The sequence below is a fragment of the Rhinolophus hipposideros genome, assembly GCF_964194185.1.
Source record: "Rhinolophus hipposideros genome assembly, chromosome: 23".
NCBI lineage: Eukaryota > Metazoa > Chordata > Mammalia > Chiroptera > Rhinolophidae > Rhinolophus > Rhinolophus hipposideros.
The window spans coordinates 9,098,840-9,118,073 of record NC_138069.1 but is presented as its reverse complement, the minus strand read 5'-3'; the positions used below and the strand labels follow the sequence as shown (position 1 = coordinate 9,118,073).

General features: G+C 37.8%; 1 protein-coding gene across 1 annotated transcript in view; it reads left to right on the top strand.

Moving 5' to 3' along the window:
* The window catches only part of MEIKIN (meiotic kinetochore factor), a gene marked incomplete at both ends in the record, with an annotated part of 76,410 nt that extends 57,703 nt beyond the window's left edge, over nucleotides 1-18,707 (top strand). The window contains 2 exon segments of the mRNA XM_081036203.1: nucleotides 8,649-8,772; nucleotides 18,676-18,707. Of these exon segments, the coding sequence (XP_080892329.1) occupies nucleotides 8,649-8,772; nucleotides 18,676-18,707 (156 nt within the window).
* Between the last annotated feature and the right edge of the window lie 527 nt (nucleotides 18,708-19,234).

Here is a 19,234-nt window from a genome sequence, read left to right as displayed (position 1 = left end):
GAAAAAACAAACTTTTTGTGGTGTATTTTACATACCATAAAATTCACCCATCTCAAGCATACAAGTCAATGATTTTTAGTAAATTTACAGAGTAGGGCAACTATCACCATATGTCAGTTTTAGAACACTTTCATCCCCCCAGTTAGATCACTCATGCCCATTTACAGTTAAGTCCGGTGCTTATACCCAGCCCCAGGCAAATACTAAGCTATTTTCAGTCTCTAGAGTTGCCTTTTCTGGGCATGTCATATAAATGGAATCAGACAATATGTAGTTTCTTGTGAAACACTGTCATTTGAAGAACATAAGTTTTAACTTTGATAAAGTCCAACTTGTCAGTTTTTCCTTTTTCTTTTTAAACGGGGGTGCCGTTATATCTAAGAAATCTTTGCCTAACCTAAGGTCATAAAGATTTTCTCTTATGTTTTCTTCCAGAAATTTTACAGTTGTTTTACTCTTATGCTTATGAGTTAATTTTTATATATGATGTGAGGTATGGGTTTAACTTCCTTCTTTTTTTGCATATGGACATTCAATTATTCTAGCACTACTTGTCAAAAGACTATTCTATCTTCACTGCATTGCCTTTGCACCTTTGTTGAAAAACAATTCTCCGTATGTATGCATGGGTTTGTATCTGGATTTTCTATAATCTTCCACTGATCTATTCGTCTATCTTAATGCCAGGATCACACAGTATTGACTAATGTGGCATTATAATAATTCTTGAAATCAGATAGTGTTGGCCCTCTAACTTTGTTCTTCATTTTCAATTATTTTGGCTATTCTAGGTCCTATGCATTTCTATATGAATTTTAGAATCAGTTTGTTAATTTCTACCAAAATAAAGCCTGATGGGATTTTGATTAGAATTGCTGTGAATGTATAAGATTAATTTGGGGTTAACTAACATAACAGTGAGTCTTCCAACCCAAGAACAAGGTATCTATTCATTTATTTAGGTCTTTAATTTTTCTCAGAAATATTTTGTAGTTTCCACTGTATAAGTCATTATTCCCACAAGATGTTAATATTTCATATTTTTGATGCTACTGTAAATGGTATTTAAAAAAAATTTTTTATTGGGGAATATTGGGGAACAGTGTGTTTTTTCAGGACCTATCAGTCGTTGTCGTTCAATCTAGTTGTGGAGGGCATAGCTCAGCTCCAAATCCAGTCGCCGTTTTCAATCTTTAGTTGCAGGGGGTGCAGCCCACTATCCCACACGGGAATTGAACCAGAAGCCTTGTTAAGAGCTTGTGCTCTAACCAACTGAGCCATCCAGCTGCCCTTGTAAATGGTATTCTTAATTTCAATTTCTGACTATTCATTGCTAGCTTATAAAAATAATTTTTTTTTGTATATTGATGATTATATTAGTCTTCCTGGGCTGCCATAACAAAATACCGTAGACCGGGTAGTTTAAACAATGGAAATTTACTTTCTCACAGTTCTGGAGGCTGGGAAGTCCAAGACCAAGGGGCTAGTCTATTCAGTTCCTGGTAAGGCTCTCTTCCTGATTTGTAGATGGCCACCTTCTTACTATGACTTCACATTGCTTTTTCTCGACTTGCATAAATAAGGAGAGAGCTCTTGCTTTTCTTTCTCTTCTGATTGGAGCCTCACCCTTAAGAACTCATTTAACCTTTATCATTCTTTCACAGAAACTATCTTCAAATAACAGTTTCATGTGGGGGTTAGGGCTTCAACATATGAATTTTGTGGGACTACAAACATTCAGTTCATAACAAATATACTGCAAAATTGCTAAACTTATTAGTTCTAGTAGGGTTCCTCCCCAACAAGGTTCCATCAGACCATAAGTATTTATATAACATGTGAATAAAAACAGTTTTACTTCTTCTTTTCCAATCTTGATGACTTTTTTCTCCCCTTGCCTAATTGCACTGGCTAGATCCTCTTGTACAGTGATGAGTGAGAGCAGTAGAGAGAGCAGGCATCTTTGCCTTGCTTCTGTACTTAGAGGGAAAATATTCAGTGGTTCACTATTAAGTATGATATTAGGTTGAGGATGTCCCCTTCTATTCCTAATATGCTTGAGAGCTCTTTTTCAGATGAGATCGGGTGTGTTTCAGATGAGATCGGGTGTGTTCTTTTTTAAAAATCAGGAATGGATGTTGCATTTTTGCCAAATGTATTTTTGGGTGTCTACTGAGATGATCACAGGGTTTTTTTTCATTTTCAATTTGTTAATATGGGGAATTGATGATGATGATGAATTGATAAGGATAATGAATTGACTATAATATGTTGATTGATGTTCTAATGTTAAACCAACTCTGCATTCTGGAATATATCCTAGTTGGTTGTAGTGTATTTTTCTTTTTATATATTATTGTATTTGATTTACTAAAATTCTTTTTAGAATTTTTGCATTGATGTTCATGAGGATCTGTAGTTTTATTTTCTTTTGATGGCTATGCCTGAGTTTGGAGTCAGTAATGCTAGCCTTACAGTACACGTAGCCTTTTAGGATGTAGCCTTACAGGACAAGTAGCCTTATAGGATGTATTCCTTCCTCTTGAATTTTCTGGAAAAGAGCTAGTATTATTTTTGCCTTATATGTTTAGTAGAATTCACTAATAAAGCCATCTAGGCCTGGAGTTTTCTGTATTGGAAGGAAATAAGCTACAATGAAAAGCTCTTTAGGGCTATTCAATTTATCTCTTCTTGAGTGAACTTTGGTAGTTTGTGTATTTCAAGGAATTTGTCCATTTTTCTACAAGTTGTCAAATTTATTGTCAAATGTTGTTTATAATATTCTCTTATTATCCTTTTAATGTGTTGGCATCTGTAGTGATATAACTTTCTCATTCCTGATATCAGTAATTTGTGTATTCTTTTTTTTCCTCTGATTAATCTGGCAAGAAGTTTGATTTTGTTGATTTTTCTATTTCACTGATTTCTGCTCTGATATTATTTCCTTTTATCTACTGACTTTGGATTTAATTTGCTCATTTTATTCTTAAGGTAGAAAGTGAAGTCATTGATAATGAGACCATTCTTTTTTTATTTTTAAAGAGTTTATTGGGGAAGAGGAACAGGACATTATTGGGGAACAGTATGTACTTCCAGGACTTTTTCCAAGTCATGTTGTTGTCCTTTAAATCTTGGTTGTGGAGGGCGCAGCTCAGCTCCAGGACCAGTTTCCGTTGTTAGTTGTAGGGGGCGCTGCCCACCATCCCTTGCGGGAGTCGAGGAATCCAACCGGCAACCTTGTGTTTGAGAGCCCACTGGCCCATGTGGGAATCAAACTGGCAGCCTTCCACATTAGGAGCACAGAGTTCCAACCTGAGCCACTAGGCCTGAGCCACTAGGCTGGCCCTTTTGTTTTCTAATATAGGTGTTTAATGCTACAAATTTCCCTTGACTACTGCTTTAGCAGCATCCCACAAATTTTGACCTGCTGTATTTTCATTTTCATGCAGTTCAAATACTTTCCACTTCCCCTATTTATTTGTTCTTTGATCCATGGGCTGTTTAAAAGGGTGCTATTTCCTGTTCAAAAATCTGGAAAATTTCTAGGGATCTTTCTATTACTGATTTCTAATTTAATTCCATTGTGGTCTGAGACCATACTTTGTATGCCTTCAATCCTTTAACATTTATTGAGACATGTTTCATAACCCATATGGTTTATTTTGGTAAATGTTCTATGTGCATTTGGGAATAATGTGTATTCTGCTTTTGTTGGGTAGAATGGTCTATAAATGTCAATCAGGTCAGGTTGATTGATAGTGATGTTCAAGTCGACTATATTCTTGCTGATTTTTTGCTTACTTGATCTATCAATTATTAAGAGGTTTTAAAATCTATTACTACAAAGGCAGATTTGTATATTTCTCCTTTAAGTCTAGGCCATTGACATTCAGAGCTTCTTGAGAAAGGGTACATGGTATAGAAAAATTGTTTGAGTCCTTTCATGACTGAAATTGTTTCTATTCCATTCTCATATATGACTGATTGTTTAAGCTAGGTAGAGAATTCTAGGTTGGAAATTATTTTCTTTAGAAGTTTTCCAGCATAACTTTATTACAGTTCTAGCTTCCTGTGTTAATTGAGAAGCATGCTGATTCCTAGTCTTTTATTAATAACCAACTTGTTCTTTTTGTGGAAGCTAGAAAGATTTTCTCTTTTATTTTCAGTGTTCTGAAATTTCATCATGATGTGCTTTGGTATGGGTCTTTTTCCATGTATTGTGTTAGAACGTAGTGGATTCTTTTATTCAGGAAGCATGAACTTTAGTTTGGGGAAATTTTGAAAATTATTTCATTGATAAGCTGTACTTCTTTGTTTTCTTTTTTCTTCTTTTTCTGGAACATCTATTGTTTGGATAGTGGACTTCCTGTACTGGCCCTCTCATCTTCTTATCTTGTTTTTTTTTTTTTAAATCTTCTTTATCTTTTTGTTTTATTCTGTGGGAGACTCCTTCAATTTTATCTTCCAAATCTTATATTGAAGATTTTACATTTATGCTATGATATTTTTAATGTACAAGAGCTCTGTTTTGTTCTCTGTATGCCCCTTTATTATAGCATACTTGTTTCATGGTTGTCATATTTTCTAATGTTAATTAGTTAATCTCCATTTTTCTTTCACTACTATTGTCTGTTTCCTCCAAGTGGCATTATTCCTTTTCTTGCTCTAGCTATTGCTCTCACTCTCTTTCTCTATTTGTTGTATTACTTACCTGTCTACTCATATTTAAGATTGTGGTTCTAAAAAGCTGACTGGACACGGTAGCTCCTGGGTGCGGCTTGTCAATTGTGAAATTTATTGTAGGGTGATATGGCTGAGCCTTTTGCTTATACTGGCAATGTTAGATCTTTCCTTTTGGACTGCTGAGAGCACAATCTTTCAGTTTCTTGCCTGGAGAATATGGGCCTCATTGGACTGGGAGTCTCAGCATCACTTATGTTTTAGCAGAACACCTCTACTTCCAGCTGCTGGAAATCCCTCAGAAAAGAAACCATCTGTTATACCACTTTCATAGAAAAATCCTCCAGTCTTTTGCTTGAGTTGGGTAAAAGCTGTTACAAGAAGTGGGAGAATAGATCTGGGAATTTGATTGTTTTCTCTTTATATGAATATAGCATTCATACAAAAGAGAGTATGCATAGTTTAAAAAAAATAGATGAACACCCTCATGTCTAACATGCAAACAGTGAAACAGAGCATTACAAATGCCATTCTCCCCAAATCCATGTCTCACCATGATTCCATTCACACTCTCCCATAAGTAACTATTACCCTGTGGTTTGGGTCATTCATTCCTCTACTTTTCATTTTTTAGAACTAACATCTTTACTAAATTTTTCATTCCATGAATGTGGTATGTTTCCTCACGTGTTTAGGTGTTCTTTAATATTTCTCAGTAGAGCTTATTTTAACCAGAATGATCTTGCATTTCTTGTTAGACATATTCCTAAGTATTTTACATCATTTAACGCTATTGTAAATTGTCTTTTATAAATTTCATTTTCTAACTTATTGTTGATGGAGTACAGAAATGCAATTGATTTGTATATATCTGTGTATGGCCAGATCCCTGCTATTAATGCTAATATATGTCTGTAGATTCTTTTGGATTTGTCATGTAGACAATCATATCATCTATGAATAATAGCAATGTTGTTTCTTCCATGTGAATTGTACCTTATTATCCTGGATAAGATCTACAATACAATCTATTTCTTATTTGGGATCTTAAGGGAAATTGTTTTCAAAGTTTCACTGTTAAGATTAAAGGTCGTACAATTTATTTTATAGATAACTTGTACTAAGCAGGGTAAAATGTAACAAACAACTGAAAAAATGTTAGCAGCTAAAATAATAAAGGTTCATTATGTGCTCATGCTATACCCCCATTATGTTGAGTAAGATGCATTTCTTGCTCATGCTATACCTCCATTGCTCATTTTAGTTGACAGAGCAGGCATCTTGAATATTGGTAGAAACTATGCCAATGGGAAAAGTAAAGCTCTGGCGGATCTTCTTACATTGGCAATTAAATGTTCTGTCCTGAAAGTGACATTCATTACCTCTGCTCAGAACTCATTGACCAGAAATAGTCATGTGACCTTACTGAACTGGGGGTCAAAAAGTGCATCATATCCAAGAAAAACCAAAAATCTTTGAGAAACAATATTCAGGACCACCAATATTTTTCACAAGGTTGAGGACTCTCCCTATTTCTGGTTCACTCTGATGTGATATGATTTTTATTAAATTTTTTCTGCCTTTATGGTATATACTTCTTTTTTTTTTACTATGTAATTATTTTTTTTTATTTTTATTTTTTACTATGTAATTATTTTTAATGTCAAGTTTATAATACGAGGGCCACAGCTTTCTCCCAGACTTAAGTCTATAAATTCTCAGTTGGTTTGTAAGAAGAGTAGGGATACTTCTTCTTGTCTAATTTGGTGTCTGGGAAGACTTCATTCATGTCCTCAATGGTCATCTCATCGAATGGAATTGTGTTCCTCATCTTCTCCAGCTCTTTCTCGTACTGCTCAATCCTGGTCTTCGACATAGACAGAAACTCAACATACTTCTATGTTAACAGCCATTTTTCTCTGTTCTTTGCTATTATCATTCCAGTGTCTTCTGATTTCCATGTTGTTGTTGCAACTCTTCTGTTAGCCTAGTTGTCACTTCACTGTAAATTGTATGTAAGCTCACTGAACTTCCCTGTTTGGCAACACTTTGCATGTGGGAGAATTAAATGCTGTCCATGTGACTCAATTAGGATAGGACAACTGGAAGCTTGTCCTCTTGGGTTCAGCTCTATAGACCTTTTCTTCTGGATTCCACTCTATGTGCCTTTTTCCTTTGTTGATTTTAATTTGTGTCATTTGCTATAATAAACCATAGCTATGAGTGAAACAGCTTTTCTGAATCCTATAAGTCTTTCTAGCAAATCATTGAGTCTGAGGGTGGTCTTGAGGACTGACACATCTTTTCATTCTGGCTTCTTTTAAGATCTCCTTATCTTGGGTACACTATAATTTCACTGGAATGTATACGTAAATAGATTAGCATTTTTTTCTATTTTTTTTATTGTACTTTTGCTTAGGCTATTCCTGTCCTCCATATTTAATATTTTTCACTTATTTGTGTAGTCTGGTTAATTTCTACAGTAATTCTCTCTTCAGCTGTGTCTACTGTGCTGCTTAAGCTTTCCATCAAATTTTTATCTCAACAGCTTTATTTTTCATTTCAAGAAGTTCTAGTTGGTTCGTTTTCAAGTCTGCTTTTCATTCCTGATAATCTCCTTTTGCTTACTCATCCATGAGATTTGAGTTGTTAATCCTTGAATCATTTCATGCATTGTTATTCTAGCCTGATGTGGCAGTTCTAATATCTTCTTATTTGGGGGCTTAAACCCACTGTTTGATATTCTTGTATAGTCTTACACATGGTAGCTTGATTTCTCATGAATTCAGTGCTTCCTTTATTGTTGTTATAATAAAATTATAGAGGACATAAAATGTACTTTGTTCATCATTTCTGCTTGGTACGATTCTGAGCTGAATCTTGAAGAACAAGTCTGACACTGACCCTGACCCAGATAATTTTTCTTGCTCTTATTTGATAAGATTCCTATTGGCTTACATTGAGGATCACATCATCCTAAGAGCATTTATATCTGTTTCGATGACAACAGCCACAGCTAGGGTTAAATATCAATCTGGGACCACTTTCGCCCCCTTTAAGATTCTGGTTTAGTGCCAGAATCACAGGGTCAGCATCTCAGGGTCAGCATTTCCTTCTTCCTGCTGGCCCATTTACAGTGTCCTTCTGAGCCAGTCACTGTGTCCAGGGCCATGGAATACATGGATTGGCTAGACTGTGTGGGTCTTGTGGCCATCTTGGTGCTCAGAAGTATTATCTGCTCCACCTGATCTATAAGGAAGGGATGGCATGCAGGCTGGTAGAATGAGTAGGTTCTCCCAAGAAAATTCTGGCTCTGTTCAGTATCAGAAGGATGGAAAATGAACGCTGGACAGGAAAATAGCAAATATCCACCACAGAGGATGATACGGAATTTTACAGTGGAAGCAGTTTCTATATGGGCTTTATTTAAAATGGAGGAGCCCTTGATAAATACATATCTCTACTTCTGTGTTCTAAGAAACAAGATATATCACTTCTGAAAGATATGGTATTTCTTTATTCTAGAGACTGCTTGATGGGAAATTGTCGAAATTATATGAGTTAGGAAATTAAGGAAATATAGTGTTTGATTCGGAATTAAATTCAAATTTGTGTTTTAGTTCAGTAAATCAGTAAACTTTCTCTCGCACTTTCGAGTGGTTGGATCTCAACTCTATTATTACTTTCTCTCTGTCTTTGAATAAGTTATCCAACTTCTCTGAACCTAAGTTTCCTCATTTTACAAATGGGGATAATATAATCTGCCTTGCCTGGTTCTTGTGAGTATTAAATAAACAAATGTTTTAAAACCAATTAGTGTCTGGAGTGGAGTAAGCATTTCATAAATGCTTTCTATTGTTAATATTTATGAAATATAGATGTTAAGACTGTTTACCTTTGAAATAAAACAACATGCAAATATAGTGCCTGGAAGAATTACGCAATATCTGCTTTTTCTTCTCTTTCAGTTTCCTTCAAATACATCAGAAATATGTTATATTATTAGAGCATCACCAGGAACTAGACAAGTAAAAAGTAAAGGTGTTATTTTAAAGAAGAAGAAATATTCTCTTCCTAAAGATATTCCTCAAGGTACTGTAGTATGAATGCAGAGTGTACTTCTTGAAAGATATGAAACATGTCTTCATTGTAAGTTCCTTTTGTACACAGGAAGTTCAGTCATAAAGTGTGTTCTGAAAGTTCTTGCACAAAGTGGAAATAGTGAAATTATAAAAAGTTTGGTCAGGTTTTAGAACCTGATCAAAAGAGCAATTACCTAATTTTTTGAAAAATTAGCTAATGCCATCGATTTAAAATTTACAAAGTGTAATCAAACAATAAACATTTAAATTAAAAAAATTATTAATAGTAAAAGACACAGTGCCATTAATATCCCTCAAAATACTCCCCCTTGCTTTGAACACACTTATCCCATCATTCTTCCCACCTTCTGAGCAATTCTGGAAGTGCTCTTTCGTGAGTGTCTTTAGTTGTGCTCTCATTGCTGCCTCAATGACGTTTACCTTTAATGGTCAATTTGACTTTGGGGAAGAGCCAGAAGTTGAATGGTGCCAGATCTGGTGAATAAGGTGGATGAGGACACCCCATAATATTTATATTAGACAGAAATTGCCTTACCAAAAGCAGAGTGTGATGTGGAGCATTTCCATTGTGATCACAAAATACGGTGAACGCTGCTGCCGAAGAAGTGCCATCCAACAGAAAGACAGGGATCTTCAATATGGGAACCTTAGTAACAGTGTGAGACAAGTTTCAACTTGTTCAGTGCAATCAGTAGGGTGCAAGCTACGGTTGAGAGAAGGTGTGTTTTAAAGTGTGCTGTAAATCATTCTCCATCATGGTGCGGTCCATGTCACACATCGCTTCTGGTATATGGCAGTTTCTGTCAAATAAAAACTTATGTTGTGTCCTCATCCACCTTATTTACCAGATCTGGCACCATTCAACTTCTGGCTTTTCCCCAAAGTCAAATGATTCAGGATATCAAAGCAGCCACAACAGCACAATTAAAGACACTCACGAAAGAAGACTTCCAGTACTGCTTCAGAAAGTGTGAAGAACGTGGGATAAGTGTGTTCAAAGCAAGGGGAAGTATTTTGAGGGGGGTTAATGACAATGTGTCTTGTACTGTAATAATTTTTTTTTAATTTAAACATTGACCATATTGTTTGATTATACCTTGTATATATCTAGGATACTTCCTCTTATAAATATTTGAAATTTAGTATTGGTGGGTTTTATTTTAGTAGCATTCTTTTTAAAGATATGGAGATATTTTTGCATTCACTTAGTATTGGTTGAGTACTTCCTCTGTGAAAGGCACTGAGTTAAGCACCTTATATATCTTATTTATTTCTCATTATGACTTTAATGATAGGATATGTATTCATTCTATATATTAAAAATCTGAGGCTTAAAGTAGTATGCTGTTTGTGTAAGATCATATTGCTACCAAATGGTAGAGAGGAGTTCAATCTTTTAAGGCTTCTAAACTCCAAGTTTAGGTTTTTCTGCACCTCCCTCTCTGCATATCAGGCAGAATTTCTAACTACTCAGTGGATCTTGGGAGCCTTTGATGAATAATCAGGCAGTGAAGCAGTTGAAATTTAATAGATTATATATAACTTCAATTCAACTAAGCTGTCTACTCTTCATCCTTGTCCCCATTTCTTCCACAGAGTCTGCTCTGAGCATTCCCTAAATCCGCAGAGATCTTTTTTCTAAGTTCCTTGAATACTTAATTCAGTGCTACTCATTTTACACTTAGCAATGTAACACTACCTGACATAATTTACAATGCTGACTTTTTATATTCTTTAGGTTATAAAGTTTTCAAGGACAGAAACCATATAATAGACTTTCTATCTCTCTGATAACATTAGCATAGTGGTAGGGAATAGTGGGTGCCGAATCAGGCAGCGTTCTACCAAAGAAACAGAATTAGTAGGGTGTATACACACATTTCAAGGAATTGACTTATGCAGTTGTAGGGGTCTGACTGAAAACTGTGGGACAGGCTGGAAACGGGCAGGAGATGATGCTGATGCAGTCCTCAGGAGGCATTTCTTTTTTTCCTCAGAGAAACCTCAGTTTTGTTCTTAAGGCTTTTCAACTGATTGGATAAATCCTACCCGCATTATCCAGGATAATTTCCTTTACTTGAAATCAGTTATTATAGATGTTAAACACATCTACAAAATACCTTCACAGCAACACCGACATTAGTACTTAATATAATTGGTGACATAGGCTAGCCAAGTTGACATAACAGCTAACCATCACAGTCCTCTTCATGTTAACTGTGCATTCATACACATTTCTTTAAGCCATGTTTAATCTCGGAATAAAGATAGTAACAAAGTCATACTTCTGCCTAGCTCAATACAACTGTCCTATATACAACTGAAAATGTGCTAACTCCTTCCCCAGAAGAGGGTACAAAGTCCTTGGGTGATGTTACTCTTGTCCTTGATTCCCTGTAACTCATGTACTGTGATATAAAGTTAACTGTTATTAATGCATCTTATGTTGGGTGATATGATCATAAGGGAGGGAAGAAAAGATACTTGCTTGACTAGTCATGTTGGCCTAACTGATGTAACTACCTTTTTCCACTACCCATCCCATATTCCCTCTGTACTCAGCAAGCACCTCAGCTGGACATGATTCTTTAATTGGTGGGGTGACACAAACCCTCATTCCTGAAGTGTCTAGGACATTACTAGCCCTGCTTGAATTGGATTGTTGTGTTTTTCATTGACCTAATCACAGGGCATGGTAATACTCAAGAATGCCCAAAGGGATCTCCTGTATTTCAGACATACTCTTCCTTACCTCCATTGCAGAGTAGTAGTCCAGTTTCCCCTTGGTAGTCAGGATCAATCACCCTAACCAGGACAGTAACTCCCTTCTTTGCTTGTTGACTCAGAGACACGTGCACCCCAAAGTGGCCAGGGGGCAGTCTTAACCTCCAGTTCAGTGGAATCATTTTGGTGTCTCATGGTGAAATCATTCCTCCCTTTGGAATTGAGAGCTCTAGACCAGCAGAGCATAAAGTCATAGGAAAAGGAAGCAAAAATTTGGTAGTGGGTCACAAGGGTAATACTGAGTGATCCCACGTCTATTTCCACCCGTTGATTCCTGGACCTGTGAATCGTGGCTGTGGGAGACACAGCATCATATACTGGATGCTGATTGAGAGCATATACAACCTTTGCCACCTACCTGGTGCTGTAATTGAGTCTTCAAAAGGCTATTCACCATTCTATTAAGCCAACTGCTTCAGGATGGTAGGGAACATGGTAGGCCATGAGCATGGGCCTATTGCCCCACTTCTTTTGCTGTGAAGTGAGTTCTTTGATCAGAAGCAATGCTGTGTGGGATACCATGATTGTGGATAAGGCATTCTGTAAGTCCTTGGGTGGTGGTTTTGGCAGAAGCATTGCATGTAGGGAAAGAAAATCCATATCCAGAGTAAGTGTCTATTCTAGTAAGAATAAAATACTGCCTCTTCCATGTTGGAAGTGGTCCAGTGTAATCAGCCTGCTACCGGGTAGCAGGCTGATCACTCCAGGCACAAGCTGAGCCCATGCATAACTTCCATGTCTTCCACCATGGCCACTTTGTTCATCAGTTCACTGGGAAATGACAGAAGTGGCTGGGGACAGGGGCTGACTGGTATCCACAGGGTGAGTCAGTTGCCTTATCCTCTTGATTATTAAAAATCCTCCTCTGCTGAGTCACCCCTTGGTGAGCATTCACTTGGGACACAGATATCGTCATGTTTTTTTTCCCATTCAGAGAGGTATATCTGCATGTCTCTTCCCTACATTTCCTTGTCATCAATTTTCCAGTCATGTCCCTTCCAAGTCCCTGACCATCCAGCCAAACTAGTGGCCACAGTCCATGAATCAGTATGTAATTATACATCTGGCCATTTTTCCTTCCAACAAAGTGAACAATGAAGTATACTGCTTGAAGTTCTGCCCACTGGGAGGGTATCCCTTCCAAATTTCCTTCAAGGATGTCCCAGAAAGGAACTGTAGGTGCTATAGCTATCCACTCTCAGCTGGTGCCTGCGTATCAGTCAAAACTATCTGTAAACCAGCCTCGAGTTTTCTTTTCCTTCATCCACTGATTGCAGAGAAGTGCACTTATGATGCCATAAGTGCAGGCTGGAAGGGAGAAGCTAATGTATTAATAGGAGTGGGGGCCATGGACATTTGGGCCACCTCCATGTAGAACTCACTTGTGCCTTCAGGGCCTGCTCAAGCTCAATCTGACATACACCATTTCCATTTGATAACGAAATGCTGTTCCCACAGCCAACATTATGGTGTGGTACATCAGACAGCACACAATTCGTGATGGGTAGCTCAGGTCCCATTATAACTTGGTGGCCCAAGGTTAAATACTCAGTTTCTATTAAGGCCCAATAACAGGCCAAATGCTGTTTCTCAAAAACAGAAAGTAGTTATAAACAGAGAGCGGCAGAGCCTTGCTCCAAAGTCCTAAGGACGTGTGCTGTGATTCACCTGCAGGCTCCAAAGAGCATCTCTATGTGCCACTGCCACTCAAGCCCCAGTGGACCTGCTGGATCATGTGGTACAGGTGGCACAGCAGGTGGCACAGTAGCCTAGACCTGTTGCAGAGCCTTCTGTTGTTCTGAGACCCCCTCAAAACCAGCAGCTTTTTAGGTCACTTGGTAAATGGGCTGGAATAGTGCACTCGAGTGAAGAATATGTTGACTCCAAAATCTACAGAGGCCCACTAGGCATTGTGCCCCTTTTTTGGTTGTAGGAGGGGCCAGATGCAACAACTTATCCTTTACCTCAGGAGGTGTAGCTTTCATTTCACTGGATCCCTAGAAATTTCACTGAGGTAGAAAGAGACCCAGCAGTTCCACTTCCCTGGAACCTGGAGACCCAACAATTCCACTTGCAGGAATGTATCCAATTATAATGTGCACATATGTTCATCAAAAGATCTATTCTAGAATGTTCATAACAGCAGTATTGACAATAGCCCCAAACTGGAAACTATCCAAAATCCCATCAACAGTAGAATGGATAAATAAACTGTGGTATTCATTGAAGTGGTATATAGCAGTGATAATCAACAGTGTAGTTACATGCAACTATATTGATGAGTCTCACATCAGGAGCCAGAGACAATAGAGTACATTTAATATTACTTATATTTAGTGCAAAACGAGGCCAGCCAAACTATGATAGAAATCACCATAGTGGATGTTCTTGTTGGGGATACGGTAGTAACTGGAAATGGTTATGAGAGGGAACTCTAGGGTGTTGGTCGTGTTCTGTTTTATTATCTGGATGCTTGTTATATTGGTGTGTTGTTTATGAAAACCTGTAAAGGTGTACAGTATACATACATGTATGCTATACTTAAATCAAAAGTTAAAAACAGAAAAATAGAGAAACTTTATTTGATCTTTTTTGACCTGTCATATTGATTTCAGACATCAGGTCATGTCACAATTCTGGTTTCAGTATGCAACAAATCAATATGAAAATGTGTCTGGGAAGTTCTTTTGAGTGTTTAGACCAAAATTTTTTGTTTAAATCACAGAGGACCCTGATTCATGTGAAACCAATTGTGCCACCTTCTGGCTTCTTCCTAGGCTTTCACCTCATTTCACAGCTTCCTCATTTAAGCAATTCCCTTTCAACCTCTGGCCACTTGTCCCCTCCTTTCCTTTAGTAAAAATAGCAAAGCCCCAAGCTAAGGAGTGATCGTGTTATTTTAAACATGCAGCAGCCTATTTTTAGTTGTGGCATTTAACGTTTTAGCTCGTTTGGCAGTAATCTAATCTACAGGGTGCAGCTCACTTTTGATGGTCTAGGACCCCTGTTCATTATACTGCTGGTTCATTAATAACTGCCACTGTGCTGATTAAAGAAAAAATGGGGTGAAAGTGAACCACTAGAGAAGTCCAGAAGAAAGGTGATAGAGGAGGTGGTGTGGGTAAGTAGAGGTCCAAGAATGGTGCAGTTGGATAGGAGAGGCCTCAGAAAATGTCTAGTCCAAAGTTTCTTAGCATGTGGTCCTCTGACCACCTGCACCAGAATCACTGCAGACCTGGTAAATTAAATCTCTAGAAATAAGGCTCAGGAAACTGCAATTTGATGAGCTCTCAAAGTGATTCCAGTAAACACTAAAATTTGAGAACCATATAATGATCCAGTCTATTTCGCTCATTTTACATAACAAAAATGATCTGGCCAGATCAATAAGGGACTTATCCAAGTTCACACAATGAATTGCTGGCAGGATAAGAACTAGAACTCAGCTTTCCTGGTTCTCAGTAGTTTGATTGGGTAGCTGTCAAATAAGGGATGGGGGTTAGAGTAGCTAGGGCTCTGAGTTTCCTAGTTCATCCAGATAGAGCAGTTTTGCTTCCTTTGCTTTACTCATTGGGTTTCTATTTAAACAGATGATTATTATTATTAATTATTTTGCCAAGAAGAGGCTTGGACAATCATTGCTTTGTACTTCTTACAGTTATAGCAATAGATGTCTAAAATATTTACTTAGGTAAAATACTTTAATTTGGCCAACAAGCATGTATCAGGAACTATAGTATCAGCTAGGGATATGCGCACAGCCTTAGCCTCCCAGGCTTACAGACTAGTGATACGATCACCCTCACAGTCTTCTCTGCAAGGTGATAAGCTAGAAGTGGAACAAGGCACTGTAGGAACCTAGAAGGGGACGCGTACTTTTAACTTTGCTTTGAAGTGTCAGGGAAGACTTCTAAGCCAACAATACCTTTTGGAAAATCAGACAAAACCTGTAGCTATCCTTATAGTAAGATTTGAAGATTTCTATTTCACTTTGATCTCCAGAAGAGATGATAAAGGGTGTGTTAAATTCTCATCTCAATCTAATAGTAGGATAACAGCCTTTAACTGGATACCTATATATTTTTAGTGAGACATTTGAATTTTTAGGTAATAATAGCTGGCAGAAATATCACACAGAAATGAGATGGGAAAAGATTTGAATATCTGAGGGGTGGTAGGAGAAATCACTTAGAGTAGGACATCCCTGGGTGGCCGGATGGCTCAGTTGGTTAGAGGGCGAGCTCTGAACAACAGGGTTGCCAGTTTGTTTCCCATATGGTCCAGTGAGCTGCGCCCTCCACAACAAGATTGAAGACAATGAGCTGCCACTGAGCTTCCAGAGGGGCGGCCAAATGGCTGAGTTGGTTAGAGCGCAAGCTCTCAAAAACAAGGTTGCGGGTTCAATTTCCACATGGGATGGTGGGCTGTGCCCCCTGCAACTAAAGATTGAAAACGGTGACTGGACTTGGAGCTGAGCTGTGCCCTCCACAACTAGATTGAAGGACAATGACTTGGAGCTGACGGGCCCTGGAGAAACACACTGTTCTCCAATAAAACTAAAAAAAATAAAAATAAAAAAAAAAGAGTAGGACATCCCTAACTTCAAATCTAGCTCTGAGTAAATTCCTTAAATCCTCTAATTTTACCCTCTTATCTGTAAAATTGGCATAATAGTAGTTCTTACCTTACAGAGTTGTTGCAAGGATTATAGATCATCCATGTAAAGTGTCTGACATATAATAATCACTCATTATGCAATAATAATTATTTACTTCTACAGGTTACGTTAACTCCTCAAGTGTAGCATACTATATTTCCCTTTGAAAATGATTCCTTTTTTTTAAATTAAATTGCAAAAAGCCTACAATATATTGTGTGGATATTGTCTTTGATGATAAGTTTGGTTGTGCTGTCTCATATAAAGAATTTAGCAGGTAAATGTATATTGTCTTTGACACAGACACATTGATCCAGTACAGATAGAGGTGAAGTATACAATCAGTTTCTTGGGGAAAAGGAAATCAAACAAGTTTGATATGGAGACCTTTTAAGACTGTTGATTTAGTGTCATGTAGCTATAGACTAAAAAGATGAAGTTCTGCAGTTGATTGTTTCATTCATTCAGCAAACATTTACTGAGTCTGGATGTCATGTGCTCAACACAGTTAGTTGCTGATAATATTGAGATAGAGACATAGCTGTCTTTATGAAGTTTGTAATCTCATAGAGGAAATCAGATATATAAAACAAGTCCAATGGAGGCATAGACTCTTTCGTAGAGCTCTATGTGGGACCTTTTTGAGGTACATAGAAGGTGGGCAATCCTCTGAAGGATAATTTGAAGTCCTCAGGGGTATCCTGAGCACACGGTTTCTAGGCAGAGGCCCCAGCATAAATAAAGGCACAGAGGCTTAAAGTATCCTCGGTAGTTAAGGAACTGAAAGTAGTTACGTTCAGTTGGAGTGGAGATTGGGCTCTGAGAATTTGAGTTTTGAGTAAGCACCAGGAATCAGATAATGGAGAGCCATACTGATTTTTTACTTTCTCCTGGTCAAATTGCTTTTTAATTTTATCATTCTTGCTACAAGTGGAAGTGACCTGGAAAGAAGTTGAGTTTGAAAGCAGAAAGATCAGGTGGGAGTTTTGTAAAAGTCTTGATGAACAAAGTTGAGAAAATAAGGATCTGAGCTAGTATATCTCAAAGTGTGGTATTCAGACCACCTGGGGAATTTATAAATGATGCACATTGCCATGTCATTGCTTCAGCGATCTGGGAGGATATCGCTGGGTTTGAGAACCAGTCTAAACTGGAAATTTTTGTTGGTATAACTGCCAGAGCCTAGTGACTAATTAGGTACTAGTACAAGTACCTAATGTCCTTGAGAGACAAGGACATTTAGAGGATGACTTCCAGGTCTCTTGAATTGTAAAGTTTCAGAAATGGTGCTCTCTAGTCTATGGTCTTGGGAAAATACAGGGCATAGTCTTGGATTTATATATGGAGGCTAAGGAGGGGTACGGGAGACTAGGTAGTGGGTGGGATGATTACCTACTTGGGAAGTTATTCAAAAGTTGGAGTGGAGAGGATGACTGTGGCCCAGTATCCAAATTCTTTAATAAACGAGCAGACATTGTCTGAGGTCAGTAAAGACAACAATAAGGAGGAGTAGAGGGCAGAATAGCCAGTGTTTCCTAAACTTTAATGTACTTGTGAATGTAATTGTATTTGTAAGGATCTTGTTACAAATGGAGATTTTGATTCAGTAGGTGTGGAATAGCTCCCCAAATTCTACATTTCTAACAAACTCTTAGTTGCTGATGAAATCCATGGACTACACTTTGAATGGCAAAGATATAGATCTCTGGTGTTCAATCTTAGCTGCATATCAGACTTGCCTGGATATTTGAGTCCCTTGCCCAGAGATTCTGATCTAAGTGCTATGAAGTGTGGCCTGAGCTATTAGTAAAAGCTCAGTTAATTCTAAGGTACAACAAAGTTTGAGAACCATTGACATAGATAGGCTGATTAGGTGTGGGTGAGGTATATCATAGTGTGAAAGTAGCAGTAGGAACAGGTAAAGCTGGCTCCACTCTGGATCTCCTGGTACAAGATGTGGGTGGGGGCAAGGCCCCAGAATTCTGTATTGAAAAGAACTTGGGCTCCGTCACAACAAAGAGTAGGAGAATGCAAAGGGAGGGTGAGTAGGAAAGTGTGAGGGGCTTCTGCCTGGGTGATGGCTGAGGAGGACGGAGATGAGAAGCACAAGGGGATAAACTCCACGTTACAAGGCTGGGGCTTGAGGCCTTCTGATGGCCACTGACAGCCGTCTTTGCTGGGCTTTCCAGTGGAAGGTTACTGAGCAGGTCTCTTTGTGTCTCCAAAAGAGTGTCCTCATCAAGTCTAAGAAGGAGTGGGTCAGCTATTCCTTTTCTTTCTTTCTTTTTTTTTTTAAGGCCTCTGGATTTGTTTCCCTAAGGCTTCATGGGGTGAAACTAGGGTGGCCTGGGCATCAAGAGCTCTCTCCCCCAGTGTCTGATTACTAATAACTATTGGATACCTGCTTGTGATCTATATGAAGTAATCTACTGTTATATTTTTTTTCTCCAGATATTATAATAAAAACAAATGGCAGGATGTAGCAGCTGTGGCTGAATTTTCACTACTTTGAAGACCTGAATGTGAAGTCAGAGTCTATAAAGCAAAATGTCTGCCTGAAATTCTATGAAATTCAAAAAACAAAATTTCTAATTATTTGTGATATACCCTGTTAATGGAATTCTACTGAGATTCTTATAATTTAATCTTAATAAGTTAAGAAAGAAACATTTTTCTGTATGCTTCTTCAATATACGTATTTATATTGTAAAATAAGAACAAAAAGCTTATATTAGAGGACTGTACACTAAATAGATAATAGCCACTGTTTATAAAAAGCTGACACAAGAGTACTGTGTAACTCCTTTTGATTGTTTTCCCCCAAAATTTATCCTTTGTATGGATTAAATTTAGTAAAGTTGTTGAAGTACTAAAAATGAAAATGCTTATGAGCTATTTTTAACAGAACTTAATTGGAACCACATGAGTGAGAGACCTACTTCCAGGTCTGACTGAAAGAAACTCTACACTCAAGGATTGCTGAAGCAGGGAATGTATAATATGTACAGTC